General features: G+C 39.8%; 1 protein-coding gene across 2 annotated transcripts; it reads right to left on the reverse strand.

Annotated features, from left to right (window-relative positions):
- Positions 1–2980: 2980 nt before the first annotated feature.
- Positions 2981–9838, reverse strand: fst (follistatin). 2 transcript variants are annotated; one of them, XM_033030833.1, is made up of 6 exons: positions 9620–9831; positions 8212–8403; positions 7581–7799; positions 6984–7211; positions 5187–5414; positions 2981–3867 (listed from the first exon to the last, which is right to left on the reverse strand). In XM_033030833.1, exons 1-6 carry the CDS (start codon positions 9702–9704, stop codon positions 3788–3790), a joined length of 1032 nt encoding a protein of 343 aa, XP_032886724.1. In that variant the 5' UTR covers positions 9705–9831; the 3' UTR covers positions 2981–3787. The 2 variants fall into 2 exon arrangements, with proteins under 2 accessions (XP_032886724.1, XP_032886734.1); XM_033030843.1 differs by lacking the exon at positions 8212–8403 and having other exon boundaries at positions 9620–9838.
- Positions 9839–15901: the final 6063 nt, after the last annotated feature.

Genomic DNA, 15901 nt, shown 5'->3' on the forward strand with positions numbered 1-15901 from the left:
AGAGAGTGGAGGATTCAGCCCAGCCCATCACAGGCACAACCCACCCACCATTGAAACCATCTATAAGAGATGCTTCAAAATGGCTGCATCTATTAGTAAGAATCTCCATCATCTGAGCCATTCCTTTTCTCGTTGCTACCATCAGCTAGGATTGTCAGAAGTCTCAAGTCCCGCACCACCTGGTTCAGGAACAGCTACTTTCCTACAACCACCAGGTTGTTGAACCGATCTGCACTAACCTAGTCCCACCTCAGTCACAGAATACTAGCGGCTACCTCATGCACTATCATGGACTTATTTTCTAGTTCTATTTTTGCACTGTCCTGTTTTTTGCACACTCGTTTTCTTTTTCACTGCTTGTATGATTGATGTATATTTCTGTTTGGTGCATTGTCTATGTACGTATGATGCTGCTACAAAACAAGATTTTTATTGTACCTGTACCTCACCGTAGTTATACATAAGACAATAAACTTGACCAAGACGAAATACACAGCATGCATGCTGGACAGCACATGTGTATAAGGAAACAGATCTTTATCCGGTCCAATCCTACTTCCTCCACATGGCTGCACCTTTGTAACATAATATACATTTATGATCTCCTCCGACCCTGCACTCAATTCTCTCACCTTGCACATCATCAATTTAAATCGTTCCACCAGTACCCCGATTTCATATCACTTAACTTTTGTATTTGCATTGTCTTTTAAAATGTTCTTTAAAACCTACCTGTCTTCAAACCTTATCATCACCATTAATCTTAATGGGGGCATTAGATCATCATAAGATCATGTGATATGAGCAGAATTAGGCCATAAAGCCCGAGTCTACTCCACCATTCAATCATGTTTGATCTATTTCTCCCTCCTAACTCCATTCTCCTGTCTTCTCCCCATAATCTCTGGCACCCATACTAATCAAGAATCTATCAATCTCTGCCTTAAATATATCCACTGATTTGGCCACCACAGCCTTCTGCAGCAAAGAATTCCAGATTCACCACCCTCTGATTAAATAGATTCCTCCTCATCTCCTTCCTAAAATAATGTCCTTTAATTCTAACGCTATGATCTCTAGTTCTAGACTCTCCCACTAGTGGAAACATCCTCCCCACATCCACTCTATCCAAGCCTTTCACCATTCTGTACGTTTCAATTAGGTCCCCCCTCATTCTTCTAAACTCCCCAGCGAGTACAGGCCCAGTACCGTCAAAGACTCATCATTTGTTAACCTACTCATTCCTGGGTTCATTCGTGTAAACCTCCACTGGACCCTCTCCAGAGCCAGCACATCCTTTCTCAGGTATGGTGCCTAAAAATGTCTCACAATATTCCAAATGTGGCCTGACCAGCACCTTATAGAGAGTCTCATTAGAGTTTGATAAAGCTCCTACAAGGTGTTTTTAAAAAAAAGTAAAGTGCTTTTTTACAATGAATATGTTTTCTACGTACATTTTGCAAATTTTGGAATGTGGAATCATATTCATTCTCAATCTCCTGATGTTGGACATGCGCTCATTGTTGATTATTGGCTAGGATATTCTGCCACACATTTCAACAAGAGATTTACCTCAACGATTTCTGGTATTAAGCCAAAACTATCTTGTAAAGTATTTATAAATTGCTGTTTTCACATTTTCTTTCCCCTCTGATGTCCTCTGTTTATTTGACAATCATATCCCTTTATTTAGTTCTTAATTATGAAGTGAATTTATTTCATGCATCTGACAAAAGACTGATACCCCAGCTATGTATACATTGGTATTGGCTAATTGCATTATATGCCCTTGGGTGGAAGATTGTAACCTTCACGTGGCCCACCCTGTTTCGACTGATGCAACCAACCCGACGTGCACAAACAAGATCAAATAGAACAAGTTGACCTACAACTTTAGGCAGTACATGCCATAGGCAAGAAGATTAAATGCCCTGTTTTAAGACTACATATTTTATGTAAATGTGTGTGAAACTGTCAGTTTTATTTATAGAGAACTAAAGGAAGTTACAGAATAAATCAATATATTTACCGTATATTTTGATTACTGTAAAACATCCTGACGTATTTGTACATGACTATTCAATTATTATAATCAACTATTAAATTCTCCACATGCAAGTTGTGCCACAATATTTCATGTGGTACCTTTGTTTTTTGGGGGATTCTTTGTTAAGAATTTATTATTAATATGATGGAACTATAGTTATGGGTATTTCAGCAGTATGAACATATATTGTAAGAAAGAGTCACCAATTGCAAATTTGCTCTGTCCAAAACCATGTGACCCAGTCACACATGTAAAATATGTATCTTCTACCTGCATGCTGTGGGGCAATTGTCTTTGAAAAAACAAATTAAACATTGCAAAATCCTAAAGTTATTATGATGTCTAAAATACATTTAAAAATAAGAACTCCAGATTTCTGATAGTGGGATATGCTGCAGTATCTTTCTTACCTATATTTTATGTGTGAGATATCACATAACATATAGAAACATAGAAACATAGAAAATAGGTGCAGGAGTAGGCCATTCAGCCCTTCGAGACTGCACCGTCATTCAATATGATCATGGCTGATCATCCAACTCAGTATCCCGTACCTGCCTTCTCTCCATAACCCCCGATCCCTTTAGCCACAAGGGCCACATCTAGCTCCCTCTTAAATATAGCCAATGAACTGGCCTCAACTACCTTCTGTGGCAGAGAATTCCAGAGATTCAGCATTCTCTGTGTGAAAAATGTTTTCCTCATCTCGGTCCTAAAAGATTTCCCCCTTATCCTTAAACTGTGACCCCTTGTTCTGGACTTCCCCAACATCGGGAACAATCTTCCTGCATCTAGCCTGTCCAACCCCTTAAGAATTTTGTAAGTTTCTATAAGATCCCCCCTCAATCTTCTAAATTCTAGTGAGTACAAGCCGAGTCTGTCCAGTCTTTCTTCATATAAATTGGTACAAAATATAAAACACCAACATTGTTCAATTTCATATGAGGCCTTTACTTCTAGTGGGGAGGCTGGGGATTAACATAGGGAAATGACAACATGAAAATTCTTATGACATTTTATTGTTTAATTGTATTGTATTTACAGATCCATGTTATTACTTTTTTATTTACAATGCACATTTACATGATAGAAAAAGTACAAAACTATATATTTGGATGAATTTAAATCTGTCATGTTCGAAAATATAAAATTGTATCTGCAACATAATTTTTAAGCAAAATGAAAAACCTGAACTGTTTGCATTTGTCAAAACCTTTGCAGCAACAAACCAGAAAAAGTCAATCTGATCGCAGAGCCATAAAATGACCCTGTCACCTTACAGCTGCAGAAAATCTCCCATTGACAGCAAGTTCCAGACACAGCAAATTTGATCAGTTACATGGCACGCTGTAAACAATATCTGAAGCTTTATTTACATAAATGTGTAACATATTCCAATAAATAAATATAAAAAGTAAAACATGCAGATATTATAACCAAAATCTGTAGTACAAAAGGAAAATGACCAGCTACATTTACAGCCATCAAAATGCAATTTACAATCTGCAGGGAAAGTATACTTTACAAGCATCATACGTCACAATAAATTAACGATAACACTGTTCTCTTGACGAATATATTTCCAAATCAGGTTGACCTATTTTATGTATAAATTATAAACATGACAGTATAAATAAAAATCTACTAAACTCAACTATGTATACTTCTTCAAAATAAATAAGCATACACTTATTTACAAATAAGTACACCGACTCCTTCCTCTTCCAATAGGTGAGAAAATTACCAAATCGGAAATGCAGATTTAGGAAAGGTGTTATTTTCTTGTTCGTCTTCTTCATCATCGTCTTCTTCAGTTATGGCTATGGGAGAATATACGGTAGCTGTTGTATAAATAAGGATCACAACAGCGCAGAATCTCCGTGAATGTATCCAAATCTTTCTTACCGCCACAAAGGTGTTTTGTTTGTTATGAGGCATAAGAATGAGATTTGTGACATTTGCAATAATGAAGTAATGTTTTAATAACAGCATTACTGACGCGGGATGTGAAGATTCAATGGTCATGCTTTATGGCAGCGTTCTTGTAGTCTAACTGTTACGCTGTTTCCATCCATTGCATTCGCCACTGCTACCTAAGAGCTCTGTGAATAACTTTAAAAATCCAAAACAACAGCAGTGAAGCTTTGGAAGATCGTTACTGACAGGAAGGCATCGGGTTCAACTGGAATTGATGACCAAATCTATCACTATTGTGGCATTTTATTCTTTCACGGCATCTTCTTGCCCTGAACGTGAACAGGAAGGACCCATTGCATCGTTGTCCAGGTAATAACATGAACAGTTATTCAGAATTGAATCAGAAACATAACAATTCTTCGTGCATATTTGTATAATTATGTCCTAATATTATATGAGGTTATCTCGTATGGAATATTATGTGATCCACTGACATACCAATATCAATGGGTGTTGAATAAAGTTTCCTCCCTCTGGGAATCATGCCAATAGTGCTCAGACAATAAAAGTTAACACTTATTATATTAAAGAAGGTTTCTACAGGTGTGCTTCACTACTGCAAAACTGCAACCATTTGACATGTGTGAGTGAGGTGGGAGGGGCATGGGTAAAGGTGACCAAAAGTTGTTATAGGAAAAAATGTTTTATTTGGCCAGAATCCTTTATCTGCCCCACGAAGGAACATTAGTGCTTGAAATGCTGTAGTCATGCACCTCACAAGTCCAGGTGTTTCATTCTCCAATCTGCTATTTTTTTGTTGCCTTTTTGGAGAGATGGGTAATTTCTTCTGGTTATCAGTAAGTGATAAACTCTTAACTATGAGTGTAAAGAATGCAATTATCATTTGACTCCTTTTTAACTCCCTCGCCCACAAAACAAAGCAAGTCTCCCTCCACTGTTCCTTTAAATGACATGGGAAACACGCATACTGTCTTTCCACTGACTGGTTGGCACGCAACAAAAGCTTTTCACTGTACTTCGGTACACATGACAATAAACTAAACTGAACTAAACTGAACTAATTCATAGATTATAGGTGGCAAGATTGCATTTGATAGGTCCTTGTCATCACAGAGCTTGAGCATTGGCTGGTGAATGAAAACCATTTGAGCGAACTATGGAGGAAACAACGAGTCTTATTTGTGGGCTAAATGTTACTTACAATTGCATGATCCTGTGTGTTTAATCTCCAGCAGGGTGCCAGAGGAACAGGCTGAACTTTTCATTGCACACTCATTGGGGTAGGTGGTGTTATCAGTTGCACACACCGGCTCATCCGAACGTCCACCCTGACACACATTGCAAACTGCGCATCGACCCCTGCTGAGCCGCCTGTCCCATAAACACTTTTTTCCAGAGCCACATTCTATGTCTTCACAGGATTTTGCTTCTAAAACGATAAGAGAAAGAAAACAGGTTTGTAAGAACAAATTATTATCTTCACTAAGAATTGTCCTATTAGCCTTCAATAAGTTCCTCACACTAGAAGTTCAATTCATCTGCCTGACAAATTAAAGGTCTTCAATGCATATTTATATATGCACCTGATAAGTTTGCAAGCTCCAATTCAATATTCACAATCACCATCCATCAGAATATCTGACTCAAAGTTAATCTCCTTGTCCTCGAAAGTTACACAGGATGGGTGGTTATTATGCTTCGCCTGCAATAGTTTATTCCGATTAGTACAACACACCGAAGATATCGTATATAGCCTCTTTGAACCTATATACGTTAAAAAGCAGCTTTGTTCCACAAACATTATTGAACACACCAAAAATTGCTTGAATAAAAAGAACTAATGGAGGAACTCAAGAGGTCAGACAACTTGCCCCCATGGATGCTGCCTGACCCGTTTAGTTCCTTCAGAACTTTGATTTTATTCAAGAATCCAGTTTCTTGAATCTCTATCACAAATGGCCTACTAAATTAAGCATTAATGACACATTAACTTTTCATAATCCAATTCTTATGAAGATAATCCCATGATGTATGTGCTGAACCTAATTCGATGATAAACTCATCTCGTTTGCCTGCACATGATGCATATCCCTCCATTCCCTGCATTTTTATGTACCTTTCTAAAAGCTTCTTAAACAACACCCCTGGTAACATGTTCCAAGGATCCATCGGTCTCTGTGTAAAAAAACCTGCCCCACACAACTCTCTTAAATTTTCTCCCTCTCACTTTGAAGCTATGCCCTCCAGTCTTCAATATTTCTGAAGGAATAAGGCCACTCCACTCCTCGTATCTCCTTCATCAAACAATAAATCCATGGCTAATCATTTATGTCAGCACCACATTACTGCACTAACTCAATGCCCCTCGATTCCCTTACTATCTAAAAACTTGCTCATTTACTCATGTCACTTGAAGTAATAATTCATTTGAGCAAACGAAAACCCATTGTCAACATTGAGATAGCATTTTCACTGTTATAGCTGGGCAATGACCATTTGGGTTAAGGTTGAAATACTTGTCATAAACTTTTAATGGCACGTTTGGACTTGAAACCTCATTTAGAATGGTTCAGATCCTCAAAATGCTCTTGCTATTTTACAAAGGCCATAGTATGAGGAATGTCCCTCCATGTCAAATTATATTTCAAAAACTAATCTTCAGGGTGGGAAATTAAAAGTTGAGAATCTTTGGATTTCATGCAACTGCAATTTTGGATTTAGTTTAAAAAAAAAGCTAACACATAAAAAGCAAAATCGCCACGTTATTGATGGATTCGTTTTTCAAGTTGAAAAGATAATCTGATTAGTTAGGATGACCTTTATGCTATGTTGGCGGCCTGTTGTGTTTTATAGGAACACTTGAATAGCCAATACCTGCTACCTTTCATTTTGACGCTTGGCCCAGAGCACACTAATTATAAAGACAGAAAGAAGACTAAATGCCTTGAGCCTATGTGAATTTACGTGGTCTGCACTTTCCGAAGTCTTGAGTACATACTTATACATTTCCCTTCGTATGCCACGCCAATGGATCTTCCCATCAAGCAGGTGGCCCGTCTGATGTGGCAGGCGCTGGCGTACGTGATCCCATCGTTTCCGCAAAGATACTGCTCGGGACTTGAAGGTTCAGGGCAAATCCTTGAGTTACACATCACACAGTAAGCGTTGTTTGTCTGGTCTACCACACACACCGAGCTGCCTGGGCATACGATATCCCGGCAGGTTTCTGAAAGAGAAAGGAAACACTAAAAAAATGTGAAATGTGCACCTGTTAAAAATAATCGTTTGCAATCCGCTGGGGGTTAAGGGTCAAAACGTGCCGCCTCCAGCAAATACACATCGATCCTAAATATGTAATAGATATGTACTAGACAAGAACGCGGAACAATAAAGAAATCCCGGTAACTACCTCTGCCCCTATCCGGACAAATGAATCACATACATACTTAAATACAGGTATGTATGAAAAATTGGTTCACTAGAGGACCCGGCATTAGAGTTCAGCGAATTGTTATTTCGGACAGCTTAAGTGAACTCCCGTCTCCCTTCTTCCTGAAAGTTGTTGCTATTGAGCGCATTCCTATTGCACACGTACTTCTGCATTTGCCTTGGTACTGGACGTCCAGTTCGGGATGTCCCTTGCATCTCGCCTTCAGAAGGACGCACTCGTCTTTGTAGGTTTTCCAGTCAGTCCCACACACCGAGCCTTTCCATGTGACATTAGAGCAGTCGGGGGCGCATACACATCGAGGTTTGTTCTTTTTGTTCATCTTGCACCTTTTACCGGGCCCGCAATCGACGTTATCGCAAGTTTCTAGAAAGGAAACGGATACAGATGCAGTTGGCTGGATTTCAGTGAAGCATTTGAAATTGGGTACAAGTTAATTGCGATATAAACTAATCACACAATCACGAAATGAAAAATATGTTTTAATGTTCTTTTTCTGATGTTTAAAATTTTATAAAGCAGCATCTTATATAAGATATAAAGTCGCCATCTTAATATCTCCGCAGAACCGTAACATTTACACTTGTCTACCTAAAGCTATTTATGCATTTTGGCCTTTGACGAATCGCAACCGACGAGGAGTGTATGTCATAGGAAGCGTGTATCAGAACTGCTAAGCAAGTACATGTCAAATGTGATGCATGCTGTTCAAAAAAATCCGATTTTACAACATATTGATGCAATAGTTTGGAATTGACGGAGACTAACAAAGGTGTACCTTTACAAGGCGTGCAGCTAGGGGCTCCACCATTAAAGATGATCCATCGAAAAAGTGTGCTGGATGGGACGTCGTCCTCAGTCCACGCAGTACCCAGTCTTCCACTTTTGCAGCACTCCTCCCGGTTGACTCCGGTCATATAGAGGACCTGGCATTTGCCATTCTTGGCTTGCTGTAGCCAGCAGTTCCCAGCTGCAACGCACACAGTCATATCAGTGTCAGTTGCACCGATCCAGCCGCAACACGTGCACCTTATACTGACGTTACAAGAATGTTTACTTCGTGTGTGTGTGTGTGTGTGTTTGTGTGCATCAGACTGTGTGAAGCACAGAGGTTGAAGTGGTCGATATTTCCCACCAGTAGCCTCGTGATTATTATTTTTTGTTTGAATGTCGTGTTCGTAAAGTTATCTGGCTCCAAAGCAACACCAGCAGAGGACTGACTGCATTCGCGTGAGTTGAAAGAGAAGCACTGCCTACTCGAGCTCTCCGAAACGGCGGAGCCAAAAAGAACCGAAGCGACAAGAAATGCTCTGGCGAGTTATTCCTCATTTAGACGAGAAAATAAACCCTCGGTGTTTAACAACTTGACAGCATCTATGTTGAACATCGCAAACCACAGCGACAGTTATCGGTTAATCAAGATCTCGTGATTTTTCTATCCACAAAGTCACTCAGGAATAGAAACATTTGCTGTATTCCTGTACTCTAAAAAATGTCTGAACTCTGCTGCCCCTTCTGGAGAGTCTAGTCGCAGTTGATAGCGCCTGATATAAATCTCTTTCGCGTGTATATATATGTATATATATATATATGTTTAGTGTGCTTGGTACGCTATGGCTATTTTGTTAGCAACATAAATCTGCTCTTATTATAAAAGACGCATGGCAATAATTTCCACTGGGCCAAAGTAACAGTTTAATTTCTAAATCTTGCGTTACAGCGATACAACTCACCTCCATCGGAAGTTTACGTGTCGGCTGATATGCCAGATCAATGGGCGTTTTGCCTGTGTTACACCTCCTTAGAATTTACCAATTGAATAAAGACCTACACTACGATGAGTCCAAGGGTCCATACTCATTTCATGACTTCTTTATCTAACCGGGCCGATGGAATATTCACACAGGTAATGCTGGCTGCACCTAATGCCACGGTGTTCCAGTAAATAGGAATAAAGTACAGAAACACGTGTTCGAAAGGTAACTTGCCACAACGCATTTAGATCCGCCAGTCTTTAACTAGAAAGAAACGATAAGCACGCTTTATTGTTGTAGGGATCAGCGTTGGGCTTTTCAGGATCTCTTCCGAGTAAAAAAAAATACACGAGGAGCAAGTAAAGTTGAAACTAAGAGCCGTATTTACAATACTAACAACAGCAGTTCTTCCCCAATCTCTTTCTAACTTACCTTGCACTCGCTCGTCTCCAATGGTGAGGAAGATAAAAAGTGAACAAATGTGAGACGCAACTCTGTTATTTAACATCCTTAACATTGTTGCACTCAGTTTCGCCGCAGAGAAGTACTGATCTGAGAACACCAGTCAAGTCTGATCGCAGAGTTGAATGAACGTCAAACTGTGAATGCAGCCACTCTTAAATATTTTGGCTGAAAGGGGTCTTGGCTGATCTGTTTGGTGGGCGGTCTTCTGATGGCATGGTAATGTGCTTGGCAGGATGGGGGAGGAGGAAGTAATCAAAAAAAAAAGTTAAGGTGGACGGGAACTTTATCAGGTGACATTTCACCGCCTTTCTCTAAACTACCCAGCCAAAATCTCAGTCAATAAAACCCACAAATATAAAATATACATTTAAGATCTGCGCGTGGGGTTGCAGGTGACATGGTTACATTAAGTTCATGGAGAGATTGTGTGGGATGGACGATATTACCCTAGCAGTTATTCTTCACCTACATGTTGTCTGATCTTGACATTTATTTTACTTGTGTCATTTTAAGCATTATATAGCTACAATGGAACAAATATTGAAAAATGTAGGCTATTTGTTTTCCGGGGATGTGTATAGCGAATAGATAGCAAATATAATCAGTCATATCTGCTTCTAACCCCCCCCCCCCCCCCCCCCTCCCCCTCCCCTAGACGTATTACAACTAATGGATTGCAACGTGTAAGACCCAGTTCCAAACCTAGCGGAACAATATATAGTAATTTATAAAGAAATGCAGATGCAGGTTTACAAAAAAACACACAAACTGCGGGAGTAACTCAGCGGGCCAGGCAGCATCTGTGTAATTCATATACATCAGCATCGATATTTTCCCTCATATCCACGGATGGGAGGTTTGTTTACATGAAAAAATATTATCATAATTAACCCCCTTAAGCCCAGTCTCAAAACACCACACGAGAGAGAAGATTTTTTGGCTCAACCGCTGGCTTGGAAAATCGGTGCCGAGCTTGTTATTAATACATTGCCATCTGACTGATTTGGTGGAGTACGTCGTTGTAATCAATAATTACATGGAGAATCCCAGTAGAAACCAAAGACCCCGATACGGTGCGCGCATTCTGTCACTTGGCATTAGAAAAGCAGTTAATTTAGTACTCAGAACTGGCAAAGTTACACGTCTATTACTGGAGCAGACTTCGCGTGTCTATGAAATGCCGCAGGCGGTCTCGTATCCTCATTTAAGAGATTGTGACATCGAAAGTCGAATCTTCGTGTTGCTCAATGAGGTCACTTTTGGCTGGGAGAGAGAAGTATGTAGGAAAGCTTCCTCCAGGAAAAGATAAAACGCATGATCCGACGTAATTCACGATCGCCCTTAACCCGGAGATAAACAGGCAACTTTTTAGCTGTGATAGGTGTACGAGGCTCACTGGAAATAACTCAGCGATAACAGACGTTTTCCACCAGCTGCAGGATATAGTGGTAATCTTTTAATAAAGACTTATTACAATAGAGCCTTTACAATAAATGCCAGAAATGCAATGGTTCTAATATTAGAGTAGACAGTTGTTTGGGTGACGGTTGTATATATCAGACAAGAGCGTTGAAAATAGACATCCCTATAAAAGAAGGGCCATGCCATCATGCTGTAGGGGGGGAAATCACCTTTAAATATGGAAATTCATGCAAGTTATTTTCAGCTTCAACGCCTCGGAACTCCAGTTCCTGCATCTGGATTGATCACCTTGGATTGTTGTTCCACAACATGGCAATTGCGATCTATTTATTCTCTTTTTGGCGAAACGTTATGCAGCCCCCTAACGATTCAAACAGGAAACTGCAGTTAAAGCTTGCGCTATTTGTGACTTGAGGTCCATTTTTTTTCTGACCGTGAGTACGAAATGATTTCCCCTCTCACCAACTCTGGTTTCCTTGTTTTGCCATTAAGATAGAGGGGCAAAAGATAGCTCAAATACGTATTTCCTTTTATTTTCATTTATTTTCGCAATATAGCTCAGAGGTCTGTATTTGGATTCATTTGTCAAGCATGAAACCACATACGAGCAATCTTCAGGGCGAGAAATTGACCTTCAGCTGAGGCGGGGTAAACATCATAAAATTCAATTTATGGTTTCAAATAAAATCTTCAAAGGTACTGATAAGATGTCCATTAATTGACACTGCACATAATGTTTCTTGAAAGTGTCATTAAGACTATTCATTTGGACGGGCACATGGATAGGAAAGGTTTAGATGGATATGGGCAAAACGCAGACAGGAGGGACTAATGCAGATGGGGCAACTTGGTCGGTACGGGCAAGTTGGACCGAAGGGCCTATTTCCATGCTGTACGACTCTCTCAATGGTCGGTTCTTTTATTGTTACGTGTGTCAAAGTTACAGTGAACTACGAAGATAGACACAGGTTGCTGGAGTAACTGAGCCAACATCGGTGGATAGAGGAATGGGTGACGTTTCGGGTTGAGACCCTTCTTCAGACTGAATCAAGGGAGAGGGTGTTACAGCAATAAGGAAATGTAAGGTGTGAAAACGAGACAAAGGGGATGCTGATCAAGTATAATGTGGAACAGATCATTGTTAGCTAGTCGTAGAGCAGGAGGAATCTTAGAAGGGGAGCAGCGAGAGGGGATGTTGCAGATCTCTCCTCGGAGAGAGGAGGAGAACTTCTTTAAAGGAGACATATCTTGAGGAGATTTTGCAGTGTAGCAGACAAAATGTTGTTGGGAGGAATTGCAGATGTTGGTTTAAACCGAAGATAGACACAACATGCTGGAGTTAATCAGCGGGACAGGCAGCTTCTCTGGGGAGAAGGAATGGGTGATGTTTCGGGTCGAGACCCTTCTTCGGACTGAATCAGGGGAGAGGTAGATACAGAGATAAGGAAATGTAAGATGAAACGTCTGAAGAAGGGTCTCGACCCGAAAAGTCACCCATTCCTTCTCTCCAGAGATGCTGACTGTCCCGCTGAGTTGCTCCAGCATTTTGTGTCTAACTTCGGTTTAAACCAGCATCTGCAGTTCATTCCTACAACGTACAGTGAAATACATTTTCTTTGCATTTCCGTGCCATACTTAAAGCCAACTCACGAGCATGTACCCCATGCATAGAAACAATCCACTGTCCATATGCAATAGTCGCCACGTTTTGGAGCAATCTTACACAGTCCAAGCTCTAATTCCTTAATTAGGAAAATACCTTCTGACCACAAACCCCCCCCCCCCCCCCCCCATTGTTTGAAATGTGTGGGTAGGTTATCGGCTTTGATCGTCAAACACAGACTATTTATTTGCTTTCTTTTATTGGCTGATAAAATCCTCACGCACATAAATGATCATCAGCACCCGCTGTTGCATCAGACACATAATCAAACTTTCGTCCTTGCAAACACAGAGAGGAAATGGAAAATCTTACAACGTAAAACATTGACACAGAAATAGACGTGCCAATTGGAGATGGGGCTGGAGATTATGTGTGAGTCAGAGATAGATGTGGCTGGATAGCATCGAGGCGGAGAACGACGTCAAGTTCATGGAAGGTGAATGGAGGCCAATCCAAACGCATTGCAGAAGAAGAAAAAAGATCACATATAGAAAAGCAAGATGTTCAAAGCATGATACAAGTGTGAGAGATGGGATGGGTTGAAAAGTTGGGAAACTTTTTGGCGATGGAAACGCGGCCTCGGTGTACTCTGGTGTAAAACCAAAGTGTGACATCTGGAGGGCGATAGTTGCATGCGCTCATCCACGTTTGTAACGTGATGTTCAGGTGTTCGCGGTACTCCGCAGGTACGCTTGTATTTGAAGTGGATTCTTTTCGGTATTTGCATTTAACCAATCAATACTTTGAATCACATCCGCTACTTTAATATGACTGGATTCATCTAAAACGGCAACCAAATACCTAACATAAGCAATATGCATCCCAGCACTAGTTATAAAACAAATTATATGTTTTCCCCTGTTCTGAATTTGCATCATATGTGTATTTTTACATTATAGACCACGTGACTCTGCATTCCTAAAATACCCCCCAATTTGCATTCACGCACAGTCCAAAGTTTGCTGAGAAAACAAAGTTATTTATCGATTAGTTTATCGCCAGACCTATTAATGAATATAAATCTTTGGCAAGTCAGGCCTAGTTAAATGGATGGCATAAATTAATGATTCCTTCTGAAAAAATAACATCGGTCGTGCTTCTTCTTCGTGCTAAAGTCTGCAGTATGTTTGCACCTTGTACATTTCTGCGTCGCTGACCTGAGGAAACAAATGATTATGTCGGCGGGGCCGCCTTACTTTGCTTCCTACTGACTATATAAACATAACGGCTATGTTAAGAATACATGCCAACAATTGTGTGCTTTATTATTTTATCGAAGATAGACACAAAATGCTGGAGTAACTCAGGCTGCATCTCTGGATAGAAGGAATGGGTGACGTTTTGGGTCGAGACCCTTCTTTAGTCCAGGGTATTATTTAAAATTATGTGAACTTAAAATCAAGGATTAAGCTTTCCTGTTTACCGTATGTACAAAATAAGCGTCAGAGAAAATATTATTAATAAAATAATGTTAAATTAATGCTATGGAAAATTATTATTTTTGCGACTCAGCGAGCTCAACGCTGGCACTGAATAGAACATAGAACATAAAACATAGAAAAGTACAGAAACAAACAAAATGCTAGTTTTTCTTTGGTATACACCGGCATCTGCAGTTCCTCGTTGTCACATAGAAAAGTGCAGCAAAGGAACACGCCCTTCGGCCACATGTACCGACACTATGCCAGGTTAAACCAATCCCACCCACCTGCTTTGTTATATTTATTGCAAAGTATTTTTCTTGCAAAGTATATTTCTTGAAAAGGCGTCAGGGGTTATGGGGAGAAGGCAGGAGAATGGTGTTGAGAGGGAAAGATAGATCGGACGTATTAGAATGGCGCAGTAGATTTGATGGGGCGAATGGCCCAATTCTGCTCCAATGACATGAACTTTTGAAATAATCTAATAAAGAAAAAAGTGTGCACGTGAAAATGATCATTTAAATGCGAACGTGTCCTCTTTTCATGTTTTTAGTGGGCACGATATTTTCATAGATACGGATCAACATGAAATAATTCTTATCGTAACGTACTGTGATTAAAAAAAATGTTTCAAGTGAGCACATCATCATGTAGAACAGGATCCTGGGTGATAACGGGATGAAATATTTGTTCATTTGATAGCATTTCCTCACAGACAATTCAAGTAACTCAAATGCTCGAGTGATTTAATGTCAGTCAACAGCGTGAGGAGAAATGAGAACAAACGTTAGGCTTCGCACGTCTAATTAGGAATAGATTATCACCGATCAACTAATGACACTTCAAAGCAGACTGGAGAGTGGATTTGTTTAGGAAGGAACTGTAGATGCTGATTTACCCCGACGCTAGACACAAAATACTGGAGAACTGGACAGGATAGAAGGAATGGGCGACGTTTCGGGTTTGAGGAAGGGTCTCGACCCGAAACGTCACCCATTCCTTCTTTGCAGAGATCCTACCTGTCACGCAGAGTTACTCCAACATTTTGTGTCTATCTTTGGAGAGTGCATTTGTTCTGATTGATTTTTACCAGTTAAACAAATCCGTCGTGGTCACGCAATTATATCCAATATCAGAACTGATTCGGCACTACGTACTTTTTCCCCGCCTCTACTATCACTATTTTTTAATTGTTTTTGAGATCAAGAAGCATCCCACAGGAAAAAAAAATATTTGGATATATTCAGTTATTTTAAATCAATATTCAATAATCCTATTATTTAGCATCGAGAGGATCATTTTATTCTTCCTGCAGCACAATTTTTATTTTAAACAAATTCGTCTGTTTAAATATCTAACTATTGTGACTAATGACACTTCAAAGCAGTGTTGAGAGCAAAGCAAAGACACTTCACTGGTACATTAACTTCAGTGAATATTTTTGAAACACGCATTGAGTTTGGGTTGAACTTCATTACATTTATTTCATTAATGCAACAGTAAGATACATGGACATACTGCAAGAGGATAGTAAGGCTAAAGGCTTATCAGTTGCATTTCACGGGCTATTTAACATGTCTACTGTCAACAAATCAAGTATAAAGGAACCGATTGTTCAACAAAAATAAATTTCCGTCACTTATGAAATATTTATGAACTATCAATTAATAGATTAAATTTGACCGGCGTTGGTCAACTTCCTAAATTAACTAAAAGGGATACGATCACTACACCGAAAATAGT

Source organism: Amblyraja radiata, chromosome 1 (assembly GCF_010909765.2).
Source record: "Amblyraja radiata isolate CabotCenter1 chromosome 1, sAmbRad1.1.pri, whole genome shotgun sequence".
NCBI classification, from domain to species: domain Eukaryota; kingdom Metazoa; phylum Chordata; class Chondrichthyes; order Rajiformes; family Rajidae; genus Amblyraja; species Amblyraja radiata.

Bases quoted from the DNA above. Each gene is read 5' to 3' on its own strand.
- fst (XM_033030833.1), bottom strand. From the start codon at position 9,704: ATGTTAAGGATGTTAAATAACAGAGTTGCGTCTCACATTTGTTCACTT. The intron at 8,404-9,619 runs GTAAGTTAGAAA...TGTGCGTTGCAG, and splicing joins TGGAGACGAGCGAGTGCAAG to CTGGGAACTGCTGGCTACAG. The intron at 7,212-7,580 runs GTACGTGTGCAA...TTTCTCTTTCAG, and splicing joins GTACCAAGGCAAATGCAGAA to AAACCTGCCGGGATATCGTA.